The 14655-nt window shown below is 47.9% G+C and overlaps 1 protein-coding gene across 1 annotated transcript; it reads right to left on the bottom strand.

The window, feature by feature from the left end:
• Positions 1-1896: 1896 nt before the first annotated feature.
• On the bottom strand, positions 1897-12922 carry LOC144257680 (neuropeptide FF receptor 1-like). Its single transcript, XM_077805736.1, has 4 exons — positions 12844-12922; positions 7856-8188; positions 5549-5648; positions 1897-2970 (listed from the first exon to the last, which is right to left on the bottom strand). The coding sequence occupies exons 2-4, from the start codon at positions 8163-8165 to the stop codon at positions 2085-2087; spliced, it is 1296 nt and encodes a 431-aa protein (XP_077661862.1). The 5' UTR covers positions 8166-8188; positions 12844-12922; the 3' UTR covers positions 1897-2084.
• Between the last annotated feature and the right edge of the window lie 1733 nt (positions 12923-14655).

Raw genomic sequence — 14655 nt, 5'->3', positions numbered from 1 at the left:
GGCCGTGGAGACGGTTTTCCTGGGTTCCCTTTCCCTGATGCCTCTGGCCTGAGTGGGGAAAGCTAATCCAACCTGATGTTTTATGGTGTGATCATGTGGTTCAGGACACATTGGTTTCAAGGTCGCTCTTTGGTGTAGGATTCATTTTCTCCTGGAACTCAGGTTGGGGCAAAATGCAATGGTCCCTTTTGGTCTTTAACGCATATGGGCAGGAATTTCTGTTGGCATCCAGGATCTAGTTTTCTGCATTTAAATATTGAGATTCCCTGCTAGATTAATTAGGAAGGTACAGCACTAGTTTGGAAGCTCATTTTAGACTGTTCTCTTTATATTCAGTTGTTTCTGCTTCCAATCCCCTTTGTTCTTCGGAGTCCTTCCTCCATTTCTCGTTGCCACAAATCCCAGAAATCCAGAGAAATGACACAGAACCCATTAAAACACTGTAATGAATTTCCCTCTGTATCGCAGGAGCAAGACACAGGCGTGAGGAAAAATAACTGATTCACAGTGTGATTATGAATAGACATGAGCTGATTTAGCATGGGCGTTGTAACTAACAGGCAATAGTTAGGCTATTGTTTGTACAATTTGCATGAGCTAATCTACATTCAGAGAACGGGTACAGATGGATCAAAGAGCACAACAGACTCATGTTCTAGCAGACCTGTGTGGCTGACACCTGCTCAGGATGTGTTGCCAGTGAAATCTCCAAGGGCCAAGCACTGGAACAGACACACTGTGTATTCCACATCACAAGCTCTGCTGAGGGGCTCTGAAATGGCAATGCCCATGGGGGACATACAGTTCTGCATTGTCCCCAAGCAACCCCTGGCAGCTGGGGAGATGGTGAGGTGAGTTCTCCCCTCTGACACAGCAATGTGAATCTGGAGTAACTGCTATTACTCTAGATTTACACAAGTGTAAATGAACAGAATTTGGCTCACGGTCTTTGGTGATGTCTGTTATTCCATTGTTTCAGTAGTTCATTGTGTCCACGGGGGAATTTTTGCTGAGCAAAGTGCCAAGCGGTAACAAAGTCCTAGTCCGTACTAGACGAGTGCACTGGCTGAAATAAATCAATCAGAAAATTGATCCATTATACTGGGGAAAACCCCTAATCCAGGTGCACTAAACCAGTCTAACCCTTGCCTATTTCACTGAAACTTACTGACTCAGCTGAACCTGTTTAAATAAAGGTTAAACCACCTGACGTGTATCTGTGTTAAGGGTTTGCACTTGTTGAATTAGATTTTTTTTTTTAATCTATTTAGTTAAACCGGCGCATATTTCTAGTCTAGTCAGGGTCAAAGAGTAGGAATGGTGAAAAGCATCAGGAACCTGCCTGCTCCCATGCTTGAAGATAAGCATCTGCTTACGTGCTCTGCTGGATTGGGGCCTAGATTTTTTTAATTATTTATTTATTTTAAATCCGTTCAGTTTTAAAGTGATCTTAGCACCAAAAGGGTGGCGTGTTTATTGTGGCACTCTCCCTGGATACAGCTGCAATTTCTTGTGTAACACTGCGGAGCTCCTGGAATGGTTCAGCTTGTGTACTGAAGTACGGCCCTTGGAAGGCTGGAAGAGCATCCAGAGAGAGACTCTGGCTGCCCCATCAGCTTTGGGATTCTCTTCTGCACATATAACAGATGGGGCGGCTCCACCGCAGGAAGAGCTTGACAGGCAGCACTTTGCTAAAACAAGAAGACAAATCCTCACAGATTTTTTTTTTTCAAATGCAAAACTGAATCCTGACCCTGTGAAATACATTTTTCCACCCCCAAAACACCACATGCTGATTGCAAGCCAAGGAAACTCTGCATGCAGTTGTAGTTTTAATACATGGAAATTTTATATGACAGCTAGCCTCAACTAGACACTGAAAGCGATTGACAGATATCTGTGCATCAGTAGGAATATTGAACAGCAGCCCCATGTGATTCCTTGTGCATTTACAAAACGGAATATGAATAGCTAGGTACCCAGGCCTGAGGGGAAAATACTCATCACTGCACACGCATCACCGTGACAAATAAAAGTGACATTTGCAAATGGAAAGAGACCGCATTCCGATCTCGCCAGTCGTTTCAATCATCCCATGCTTTGCAGACTTTGTTCAGAGGGGTGATCTTATCAATATCCTGCAGGTGAAGTCCCTGTTTCTGGGCCTGTCCATTCTGCATGAGGCAGGGGGATTTGGCATGCAGGTTCTTGAGGCACATGGAGTCGGAGGATTCCCTGTCCGTGAAGATCTTGTTGTGAGTGCTGAAGCCACTGGTGCTGCCCGTCACCTTCTCCAAATAGGCCTTGTGGTGCCCTATGTCCTCCGAGCAAATCTGGAACTTGAAGGCTGTCTGGAAGCCCTGCTTGAAGTTCTCATTGAAGTAGCCATAGATGATGGGATTGACGCTGCTGTTGGAGAAGGCGAGCCAGTGCGCAAAGGGGAAGATGTAGCCTGTCAGCAGGTTGATCTGGTTGTCATCCAGCTTGGTATAGTCTGTGAACAGCATCAGGGTCCACAGGGGCAGCCAGGAAAGCATGAAGAGCAGGGCCACCAGAATGAGCATCTTGATTATCTTGACCTTCCGCCTGGAGACAGCAGCACTGCAGCACTCTTGGTTCTCCACCCTGTGCTTGCTCACCGGGCCCGATGACCTGTAGAGTTTGATGCCGATCCTACTGTACATGACCATGATGAGGGCCAATGGGGCCACGTAGATGTGGGCAAAAAGGACAGTGGTGTAGACCTTGCGCATCTCGCTGTTGGGCCAGGCCTCGTAGCAGGAATACAAGGGGTAAGCCAGGCTCTGGTTGTCATTGCACACCATGTAGTGATCCTCAATCTCCACCACTGTGAGCATGACAGCAGAAGGGCACATGATGGTGATGGCCAGGACCCAGATGACCGCGATGGTGTTCAGGGCCTTGAGCAGGCTGAGCTTGGATTTAAAGGGGTAAATGATGCATCGGAACCTGGTGCAAAACCAACACACAGGTAGGTGAGTTCTACTGAGAGAAACTTCCACAGAGCAAGACTCAAATGGAGTCTAAGCACAAAGCAGTACGGGGTTCTCCTGGGACATGGTGCATGATTACCTTGAGCCAAGGATACTGGTAGGTAACTCCCAGATCATGTCTTTTTGGGCCCACCCACAGAGGTGGAAAGGGGCAGGGGTCCCCACTATCTAATCCAAACACTTGCTGGGTTTTTCAAAAGCTCTTACTATTGGCCTAATTCTGCTTCCATTGAAGTCATGGTAAAACTTCCATTGAAAGAGAGAAGGGGTGGAGTGGAGGTACTGGTTGTTGATTCCTTGTATTACCATAGCACCAAGGAGCCCCAGTCCTGCTTTCTGCTTTCAACTACCTGAGAGGTGGTTCCAGAGAGGATGGTTCTAGACTATTCTCCGTGGTAGAAGAGGACAGGACAAGGAGTAATGGTCTCAAGTTGCAGTGGGGGAGGTTTAGGTTGGATATTAGGAAAATCTTTTTCACTAAGAGGGTGGTGAAACACTGGAATGCGTTACCTAGGGAGATGGTAGAATCTCCTTCCTTAGAAGTTTTTAAGGTCAGGCTTGACAAAGCCCTGGCTGCGATGATTTAATTGGGGATTGGTCCTGCTTTGAGCAGGGGGTTGGACTAGATGACCTCCTGAGGTCCCTTCCAACCCTGATATTCTATGATTCTATGGACTAGGCCCCTGCTCTGCTAGGCGCAGTACAAACACAGAACAAAGGGATGGTTTCTGCTCCGAGGAGCTGATGATCTAAGTGTAAGACAAGCACAGCAGGTGGGGACAGGCAGACGGGGGAGCACAAGGAAACACTGAGACAGTGCTGGTCAGGATGATAGGCAGTGGTCTTGGGACACCAGCAACATGACTGTTGTCAGGTTTATGTAGGCTTCACGGCAAAGGAGGTTTGAGGAGGAGGATGAGTAAGGTTTGTGGCTGTGGAGGGGACGCTCGTTCCAAGCGTGAGAGGCAGAAGGGGAGAGAACTTTTAAATGAAAGCCCAACCCGTTTGACAAAAATGGAAATTTTTCATGAGTTTCTGTTTGATCAAAAAATCCATTTTCCACCATTTAAAAAAAAAAACAAAACAAAACCCACCACCCTGCCACCTTCCAGCACTAACCCTCTTTCAGACAAAAACTTTCAACCAGCTCTAAAAATAACATTTTTCTTAGAACAGAGGGGTTGCCAGATTAGCTCAGACCAGGAGTCCCTCTTGCCCAGTATCTCACCTCTGACAGGGGCCAGTACCAGCTGCCCTCAGAGGAAGGTTCAAAAAAGCCTGCAACAGGCATTTACAGAATCACCTGCACAGAGGACAATTTTCTTCCTAACTCTGATCAGTAAGAAGCTGGCATGTGCCCGGAAGCAGGAAGGTAGAACCAGTGGCCTACCTTTCCATTCCAGTCTTATCTGGAGTTTGCAGGTTCACTCATAAAGTCAAACTCCCCCAATTATCCTGCAGCACAAGACTGCAAGCCAAGGAAACCTACATTTTATTGAGATAATTATCTGCCTTTGCCACATTGTGCTGATGTGAATGGTTGCGAGGAGGCACATGGCTCTTAATGATTAAAACGTACGGGAGTGGAAATAACCTTTTGATTCTGGCTGTTTCTTATTTGAAACTATTTTGGAGTTATTAATTCAGCAGCCCCATAACTGTTCTCCAAGTAATTGAGTTTTTAATTGAACATAGTTGTCTTGCAAAAATATCAGCCTTTGAAGCCGTTCACGCTCAGCACAGCGTCACAAATTTCAGACATGAAAACCCTGGCATTGGGACTGGATAGCTCAGGGATTGATCAAGGGAAGAAGAGGCACCCCCAGCAGCACACAGCTCTGTCTGCCCCTTGTGCTAGCGGGTCCTAGCTGATGGCTGCTCAGGGCCCTTGTGTGGAAGGCGCTTGGGGCTTGCATGTGGGCAGGCATCTGCTAGGCAAAAGTCACCAGCAGAACTGTCCTGGACTGGCAACATAGCAGCTACGGCCAGGCCTGCCCTTGGAAGGCTTGGCCAGTACCGCTCTGCTGGTGTACTAGAGCAGCCAAGCACTCCCAGTGTGGACACCGCTTACACCAATGCTGCACTTTAGATGCTACTGTCTAGCTCATGCCTGCCTCCCCCTTTTGCCAGCACACCTCTGTTGGCCACAAATCTCACCCCTGACCAACAGAGCTATGCAAGCCGAAGTTCTGTGGTGTCGACCTTGCCTAAGGGCCAAATGGGCCTTGAGGCCTGAGTCACATTCGTGCACCGAGCAAGGTTCCCCCTCCGCACCTTGGCAGGGCAGTGTGGGGAAGCTGCTGCTGCTGCACCAGGTACTGCCAGGGCTGTGGATAAAGAGCCTGCTCCAGTCCCGGTGTAAATCTATGGGAATCTTTCCCCATTGATCTTAAGGAGAGTCAGAAGGGGTTTCCGAGCCCTGCGCTTTGAACCTGGCAGTTGGCACCGGATTTGCTTTATTTAAAGTCAGGGGGTGGGGGAGCTTCCGTTTATGCTGCTGCAGCTGCACTGTCCCTTGTGCAGCCCCTTCTCACCTGTCCACCGCAATCGCCACCAGCGTGAAAACAGACGCGGACACAGACATACCCTGCACCAGCCCACTCATCTTGCAGATTCCATTGCTGAAGGGCCAGCCTAGAAGAAAACAATCAGACACGGGTCAGTGTGAGTCTGGGGGAAGCAGAAGCTCATCAAACCCAAGAGGTGCAGTTTCAACTCAGGTTTCAGCGTAGCAGCCGTGTTAGTCTGTATTCACAAAAAGAACAGGAGGACTTGTGGCACCTTAGAGACTAACCAATTTATTTGAGCATAAGCTTTCGTGAGCTACAGCTCACTTCATCGGATGCATTCAGTGGAAAAACTGAATGCATCCGATGAAGTGAGCTGTAGCTCACGAAAGCTTATGCTCAAATAAATTGGTTAGTCTCTAAGGTGCCACAAGTCCTCCTGTTCTAGTTTCAACTCAGTTGCTGCAGCATGAGATGCCAATGCAGTTTGCTTTCCCCAGGGGAGATCACATGATAGAGAGATTGGGAGAGGATGCTGTGGCCGAATACAGCACTAATTGCAGGCTGCAGCTGAAAAGCATCCCTGCAGCTTGCACATTAAGCCCCTACCCGTCAGAGAAGCTGTTGGGGGTGATTTCATCGTTAGCGGCTCTTCTCTACCAAAGCAGCAGTCATCTCACTACAGGAACTCAGACAAGTTAGCATCTTATACTTGTATATGAAATGTCCACCTGAGAACAATTGGCAGATCTGGGGAGTGATGGGGTGTGGGCCTGGGCAATCATGGGGTGCTGCAGGTCAGGATCGAAGGGGCCTGGCAGAGCCATGTGAGGGGGGCTGCAGGACAGATATTAAAGAGCAGTGTGGAAGACCAGACTTGGAGCAGCAAGCCCTGTGGGCACTGTTTCCCCTAAGCTGTATGCATGTATGCGCACACACAGATCCTAAACCCCGCGCACACGGCAAAACACCACGCACACAAAAATTTGCACAGAAGAAATTTTTTGCACACACAGCCTGTCAAAAATTAGAGGGAACATTGCCTGGGGGTCAGGATTGATGTGCCTTAGCAGGGCTGCGTGGGAGCTCTGGACTTGCAGTAACAGAGATTGTTCCCTGGCAGAGCTGCCAGGGTCCCTGGGTTGGCAGGGGTCACAGCAGGTCTGGACTGGTGTCGCTTGGCAGAGATGTGTCTGGGAAGTTTATACAGCATCTCCTCTCCCTGCACCTGGGCGGCACTGTCAGCCCCTCACTCCAGCGAGCCGAGAATTCATTTAGCACTTAGAGAAAATGAGAGACATTTCTGTGGCGAATTTAGCGAGCGTGTCTCAGAGCAACCCAGTGTCCTTAACAAGCCAAGGGCTTTGGGTGCCAGCAACCATAAAAGCTTCAATGTGTTAGACAGTCCTTGTTTTTTCCAGGCTCCAAGCCTGAGACCACACAGATGCCAGCTGCCTCCTGCCTGAGCCCTCTGGCTAGGGCATTATTCCAAGGTGCTCCTGGGCCAGAGCAGGAAGTGCTGAGCCATTCACCCCTAGCCAGGCCTAGGCAGCACAGCAGAACAACCCCTGGGTGCTCTAGTCAAGAGGGGAGGGAGCTGCTGTGCTCAGCAGACACGTAGTGAAGCCTGTGGGAACAGCATTGATCCCTGTGGAGAGTCCTGGCCTGGGGACAGGCCCAGCCATCACTGGGCCAGCTCGGGACTGGAAGAAGAGACTCTCCTGACCTGTTCTACCATATGAGAGGCACTTCCAGCAGCAGCCCCACACCTTTCCGTAGGGACCAAGGGCCTGATCCAGACAGGGGGCTCATTTTTCAAAGGTGCTGAGCAGCTGCTGATCCCATGGAAGCCAGTGGGAACTACAGAGACTCAGCCTCCTTTGCAAACGAGGCAGCATTTATTTAGGAGTCTGCCACGAGGCACCCAGGTTTGCAAATGTTGGCTAGTTTTGCACCACTCGCACAACCCTAAATGATCCCTGTCTCTCTCAGGTGTTCACACCTTTGGATGCTCCCCATGGAGCTGCATTGCCTGTGTTCCTAAGGCTGCTTTACCTCTTAGCGGTTTCCTTACACTTAGCATTTATAAGGCAATTTCCTTCTTCAAAGGAATGAATAAGTATTAGCTGACACGTCCCCTCTGAGGCAGGTGTGTATGTAAATGGCCCAGAGCAGTGAAGTTATGTGCCTGACAACCCAGAGGAAACTGGGATTGGGTCAGTCCTGCGCTCAGAGCACTCAGCAGTGTCTCTCTTCTCATTAACTCTTGTAGGTGGGACACTGCTGGGGGTCTGGCCAGCACAGAGAGCACTCAGTGTCACCCTTTCTCCTTACCTGTGATTAAATTGTCCACGAGTGTGGTGGGCACACAAAAAATCCCAACCAGCAGGTCGCTGATGGCTAGGTTGAGGATAAAGAGGTTGGTCACTGTTCTCATCCGGCTGTTCTTCAGCACAATGAAGCAAACGAGACTGTTCCCAACCATGCACAAGGCAAAGATAAACAAGTAGGAGATTATATAGATAGCGGCAACAGGAAGGGAGTGCTGGTAGTAGGGCGAATATGTCAAGTTCCTTTTATGGCTCGTTAAAAAAGAGATCGTCTTGTTGATTCTGCCTTCTGACTCCATCCTGGGGTCATCCATGGCCTGGCAGGAATTTTGCTCAGCTGTGAAAGACAATAGGAGAATTATGGAAATTTCAGTGTTTTGACAACAGAGAAGTTTCAAGTTGGAAGAAGGTTTGTGACAAGACACTCAGAAACAATGGGTATCAGTGTGGTGCAGATATAGAAACTGAGATAGGCATGTGCATAGATAGATAGATGTGCCTGGGGATTGATGCAGAAACGGGTATAGGTGGATCAGTGAAAGATAGAGAAATGAGAGCAGGAAAGACAGAGAAATGAGAGAAGGAATATTTGTACAAGACTGGTTTCAGAGTAACAGCCGTGTTAGTCTGTATTCGCAAAAAGAAAAGGAGTACTTGTGGCACCTTAGAGACTAACCAATTTATTTGAGCATGAGCTTTCGTGAGCTACAGCTCACTTCATCGGATGCTGAAGTGAGCTGTAGCTCACGAAAGCTTATGCGCAAATAAATTGGTTAGTCTCTAAGGTGCCACAAGTCCTCCTTTTCTTTGTACAAGACTATTTCCCTAGATATGTACAAACCAGCTTGGAATGTGTCAAATGAACTAAACAACTTATTAACTCATAGACAGAACACATTAATGGGAGAGGCAAGGTTGAAGGGAAAATCCACCCAGCAGAAAAGTCATCTGCGTAATTGGCATTCCATTATTGCATTTGTGTAATTAGTGTAGGAACATAATGAGGGTGAGCACAAGGACACCATGGGAGCAGGCAGTGCAGCTCTGCTGTGTAATTATCATGCCTTTTAATGTGCAGGTGCCACAACAAGGCAGATCCTTAGCTGGTGTGAATTGCCAGAGCTCCACTGAAGGCAATCCAGCTCAGGCCGTCTACACCAGCTCGGGATCTGCCCTTCTGTTTTCAGACTAATTCCATCCCTTGCGCTTCGAGTGTTTCTCTTCCCTAAAGGAGATTTGCATGCAAATTGGCTCTCAGTACCTGAGTTTTCTGCTGATGTCCTTGCTCAACAAGAAAGAGAGTCAGACTCTCACAACAGCACAATTATCTTCTGCACAGCAACCAGCAATGAGGCACCCGTCAGTGTTGTCTGACCTCATGAGGGGATGGAGCAGCAGGGGCCGTTGAGCTCTGAAGGAGCAAAGCTGGCTTTGGGGTTGCTAATAAGGGTATGTCTCCACTGCAATAAAAGACAGGCAGCAGAGCTGAGGCTGGCCCGGGGCAGCTGACTTGGACTCGGGCTGCAGAGCTATAAAATTGCCGTGTGGACGTTCAGATTCAGGCTGCGGGTATGGCATGGCTCATCCTTTCTCCAGGGCTTGTCCCACTTTTATTGCCACTGCATGTTAAAGAGCAAAGGACTTTTAATAATAGGCCTGTAGTGAAGAAAGGAATGCGAGCATCCTGCTCTAGTCCTTCATCAAAAGAGAGAGTGCCTCACTACTACAGTGAGAGATGATTTACAGAAGAGGTAAGTAGCTAGGTAGATATTTTTTGTATTGCACATATCAGCCTCAAACAGTAATCAGGGCTCCAATGCACTAGGTACTGACAGCCCCTGACCCAAAGAGCTTGCAATCTAGATAGATAAATCTGTATGGGGAGGGAGGGAGGCTAGATAGATACTGGAACAAATTATTAATCTGTTTGTTCAAACATAGAGGATAACAGGGTTATAAGGAATAGTCAATAGGGATTTGTCAAGAGTAAATCATGTCAAACCAACCTAATTTCCCTCTTTCACAGGGTAGCCAGCCTAGTGGGTAGGGGAAGGAGTAGCTGTGTTTATCTTGATTTTGTCCCAGTCCCACATGACATTCTCATAAGCAAATCAGGGAAATATGGTCTAGATTTAGTGTCTATAAGGTGGGTGAACACCTGGTTGAAAAACCCTACTCAGGAGTAGATATCGATGCTTGTCTGTCCCTAGGTGGGAGGACTTCTCAAGTGATGTCCCACAGGGGTCTGTCTGGGGTCAAGTGCTATTCAGTATTTTAATTAATGACTTAGATGACGGAGTAGAGAGTAGGCTTATAAAATTTGCAGATGACTCCAAGATGGGAGGGATTGCAAGCACATTGGAGGACAGGATTAGAATTCAAAAAGATTTTGATAAATTGAAGAATGGGTTTAAAATCAGTAAGATGAGATTCAATAATGACAAATGCAAAGTACTGCACTTAGGAAGGAAAAATCAAATGCACAGCTACACGAAGAGGAATAACAAGCTAGGCAGCAGTACTACAGAAAACATTTTGGGAGTTAGAGTGACTCTCATGTAGAAGGAGTCAATTTGGGGCTGTATTAACAAGAGTGATGTCCCATTGTTCCTGTCTGTCAGACACGGGAGGTAATTATCCCAGTGTACTTGGCACTGGTGAGGCCCACGCTGGAGGACTCTGTCCAGTTCTGGGTACCACATTTTAGGAAAGATGTGAACAAATTGGACAGATTCCAGAGGATAGTAAGACAAATGATAAAAGGTTTAGAAAACCTGATCGATGAGGGAAGGTTGAAAGAATTGGGAATGTTGAGTTTAGAGAAGAGAAGGCGGGGGGGGAGGGAAGGGGATGGGGCTGATAAGTCTCCAAATATATGAGGTTGTTATAAAGAGGACAGAGATCAATTGTTCTCATGTCCACTGAAGGTAGGACAAGACATGATGGGCTTAATCTGCAGCTAGGGAGACTGAGTTAGATATTAGGAAAAGCTTTCTAACTCTCAGGGGAGTTAAGCTCTGGAACAGGCTTCCTTCCAAGGGAGGTTGTGGAATCCCCATCACTGGAGATTTTTAAGAACAGCCTGGACAAACACCTGTCAGGGATGGGCTCGGTTCATCTGGTCCTGCCAAGGACAGGGGGTTGGACTCGATGACCTCGCGAGGTCTCTTCCAGCCCAGTATCTCTGGGATGGATGAATGCCTGCATGCATTTGGATGAGATTTTCTGTGTTTACATCCAGCGAAAATACAAACTGGAGGGGATGAACAATCCTCTCCTGCCCCTGCCCCCTTTACAGGAGCTGGTCTACATGGGACATAATAGGCCTTTTTAATCTCTAATGTCTCTTATTCGCCAGCTGAGTTGCCCCTGAGCAAAGCACTGTGTTACAGTGGGAATGCTATGAACATCCTACTAGAGGGCAGCTCTGGGTGAACGCCCTGAAAGCTTTGGCCAGACAAAGGGCAGGTTCTGGGCTGTCTGGTGCTGTCACTGTCAGGTCTGAGTGTCGGTTTTTAGCTGTCAGGCTCAGTCCAGGGAGATTTCCAGACACTTACTCTAAGCCCTGTCCAAACTCCCTCCCTCAGCCATTCCTAAAAGCTGAGGGCTGGGCCACACTTTCAGGCACAGCCCTGAGGAACGATCAGTGGGGAAGCACAAGGAGCCTGGTCCTCAGAGAGGTTCCTCCATGGCACAGATTCTCATCATTCCCCGCTGGGGCTCTGTCAGCGACAGCCCTTTCCAGGGTGCAGCGTACTCCACGTGCAGCCAGCCAGCTCCCATGGGTTCCACGGGGAACCAGGGCTTCGCCCCCTTGCCCACTCTCTATCCAGTTACTCCCAGGGAAGCATCCCTGCATGCCAGGGCCCCAATCCATGTGACCCTATTGCAGGCCAGGCACAGGGGGTGTGATAGTCCTTACCCCCATCCCCCACACACGCACACCCTTGTGCAGAAGGCCCTGGCATGATCAAGCCACTGATCTTTAACTTTTCTGTCCATCCTGGTACTGCCCACGTGCTAAGAATTGTCTGCTCAGCACCTCATCCAGATGGCTGAATTCCTGGTGCGGATCATCCCAGGCTGACCCCCTACTGTCTGGCAGTGTGTAATTCTCCCCCTCTCTCTGGAGCGACAATGCTTTAACCCGGGAAACACCACACACCCCACTCTGCAGGGCAAAGCCAACCAGGCAGGAGCCTCTTCCCCTTCATGTGACTGGCTCCTCCTCATACCTTGTTCCAGGGCACTCAGGAGTTCATCTAGGCTGTCCAAGCTACACCCCTTGTTGAAGTATCTCCCGCATGCACACATATCTCTCCCATTGGGAACAGAATCGCGGCACCAAAGATCAAGGTTACAGGTGGCCCGGAGATCAAGACATGCAGACAGTTATCTGTTCCTGCTCAGCCACCTGGAGGGAAAATGTTCTGCTGACGTAAGCCTAATCGATAAACACAGAGTGGTCATTGTCACATCCTTCAGGGCCCCGTTCAGCTGCACAAGAATACGAGCAGTTCCCGTCACACTCCTTCCACGTCTAAGGCTATCGCTATGCTCCCACAGCAAGCACCAACACTCATGCTTCAATTCTATGCACAGGCTGAATAATCCAGAGCCCTGCCGTTAACTGGTTGCTCCAGTGAATTGATTTTGACCATTAAGGAAGCAGAAATAGATCATGTTAATCTAATAGAGCTTCCAAAGTTCCCTGCAACATTTAGGGCATGTTTTTGTCTGATCCAGGGAGGGGTTTGTTCTGGGTTTGAGAAGTTATTAGTGCAAATTCTTTCCCTGAGTCTCTTTCTGCTTTGTTGATCAATGACCCATCACTTACTGGGAAACATAAAATACCTACAATATCTATTTCTTCATCATTCTTGATATTAGGGGGGACACACAGATTTTGCATCCATTTCAGCTGCCAGGAGAATAGCACCACTTCTCTCTAGGGCAGCTCTGCACAATATCAGGAATTATTTAGTTTCTTACCTGCGTCCTCTAGGAGTTGAGGGAATCTTCCTTTCAGGCTGGCAGAAGAAGCTATCAACTTCCCATTTAAAATCTTATATTTCCAGCACAAGAAGAATGGCCAGTAAAAAAAAGAAAAAGAAAGGTAGGTCTGATCTCTAAATTATCTAAGCTTAACCCCTCAATCCATGGTGGAAATAAAATGCCAGCCTGTTCTGTGGCGATAGATGGGAGGTGCTGTTGTTTCTAATATGCTTATCTGCCTGAGCTCAGACTGAATGCAGACTCCTAGGTCCCCTCTATTATAAAAACAAGAACAGTGATGTCACTGAAAAGGCTTCAAAATGCAGAGACCAGTTGGAAGAACCTCTTGGTGTGAGTCTCTCTGTCACTCTCTCACTCCTCCCTCCTCCTCCTTAAAGACCCCATTCCTTCTCACTCTGCAGTTGTTCAAATCGTTTGGTCTAATAACATTTTTTTTAAACATCCCTCTTAGAGAGGCAAGATGGTTTAAATCGAAGCATTGAATCACAGTGGGTTAGAAAGCCCAATCCTGACTCGATCATGCTGATACGTTTATTTTGGCATGCATGGAAAGCGTGGGGATGTACAACCCCTTGCCTGCCTCTTCGTCCCAGCCTCTCAAAGCACTTTACAAACACTCGTCGAGCTCTGCAGCCCCTCAGGGAGGTAAGTGTTATCCCCTAATGTACAGAGGGGGAACTGGGGCACAGAACAGTGCCTTGCCCAGTAGAAAGCAAAACCCTTCCCTCCCAGCCCCTTGCGCCGAATGAATTTGCTCATCAAGCTTATGATTGATGATGGGCCAAACAGCTCCATGCAGCCTGTGCAAGGTGCAAGTCCAGTATTTTCACCCCCTGATAAATGCACGCGCCCCTGTTTCTTCCTCCCCCACAGCCTCACCCAGGAGTGTTTCAACAGCATTAGCTTTTGATTGAAATCTGCTGTACGTTAAATGTTGTTTGTTTAAATGTTGCATAGCTTCACAGCATCCTTGAGCTTGTCTAGCACACAGAGTCACAGCACGTTGTTCACTGTGATTTCCGATGCTAATTGAGCCTGGGAAGATGCAACCGTATCAGTCACAAATTGGGACATGCAGCTCGGAAAGTTCCTTCCACCAGGAACGTGCTGAAGAGGAATGCAGGCTCAGTGGAGGCAGCTGGGATGGGGAAAAGGCACATTTAAAATGTACACATTCCAAGCCCTCTAGAATATGTACCGAGAAAACAAACACACTTAAAGGTTTCCTCTGAGTCTCTGCATAGTTTTGCGCTCAGCCTTCTGTCCCTTGCAGTGGAGTCATTTATGGACTTAGGTGGAAGGGAAGCACTTAGGACAATCGTACCAATGGGTGTTATTTAATTAGGTTCTGCTAGCCTGGGCAAGGCACGCTAATGCTTTGGCTGGTCATATGGGCATTTCCCAGGGGAAGTTACAGCCAGACCTGTCCTCTTAACCTGAGTATATACTGGGATGAAATTTAGCAGATAAATCTGAGGCAGGTTAGGCACAAGACTAATTTCTCTCCTGGCTGTTTTAACAACAGAAGCCTGTGTAGTGAAGTGAAATATCTAGGCAAGAGAGATGCTATTTGTCTCTAAACAAATGCAAGAAGTATGATGAATAAACAGGAAGAACTGGAAGTATTAGTACAATAAGATAAATTATTACTTAACTGTAAAAGCAGCAAAGAGTCCTGTGGCACCTTATAGACTAACAGACATATTGGAGCATAAGCTTTCATGGGTGAATACCCCTTCGGCGGATGCATGTAGTGGAAATGTTCATCTGATAGAGCTTCCAAAGTTC

This window comes from Eretmochelys imbricata, chromosome 26, assembly GCF_965152235.1.
Source record: "Eretmochelys imbricata isolate rEreImb1 chromosome 26, rEreImb1.hap1, whole genome shotgun sequence".
Taxonomy (NCBI): domain Eukaryota; kingdom Metazoa; phylum Chordata; order Testudines; family Cheloniidae; genus Eretmochelys; species Eretmochelys imbricata.
The sequence above is the reverse complement of the archived record's forward strand: the minus strand, read 5'-3'. Positions and strand labels throughout refer to the sequence as shown.

Bases quoted from the DNA above. Each gene is read 5' to 3' on its own strand.
- LOC144257680 (XM_077805736.1), bottom strand. From the start codon at position 8,165: ATGGATGACCCCAGGATGGAGTCAGAAGGCAGAATCAACAAGACGATC. The intron at 5,649-7,855 runs GTAAGGAGAAAG...GTTTTCTTCTAG, and splicing joins CGTGGACAATTTAATCACAG to GCTGGCCCTTCAGCAATGGA. The intron at 2,971-5,548 runs GTGAGAAGGGGC...GTTTTGCACCAG, and splicing joins GTGGCGATTGCGGTGGACAG to GTTCCGATGCATCATTTACC.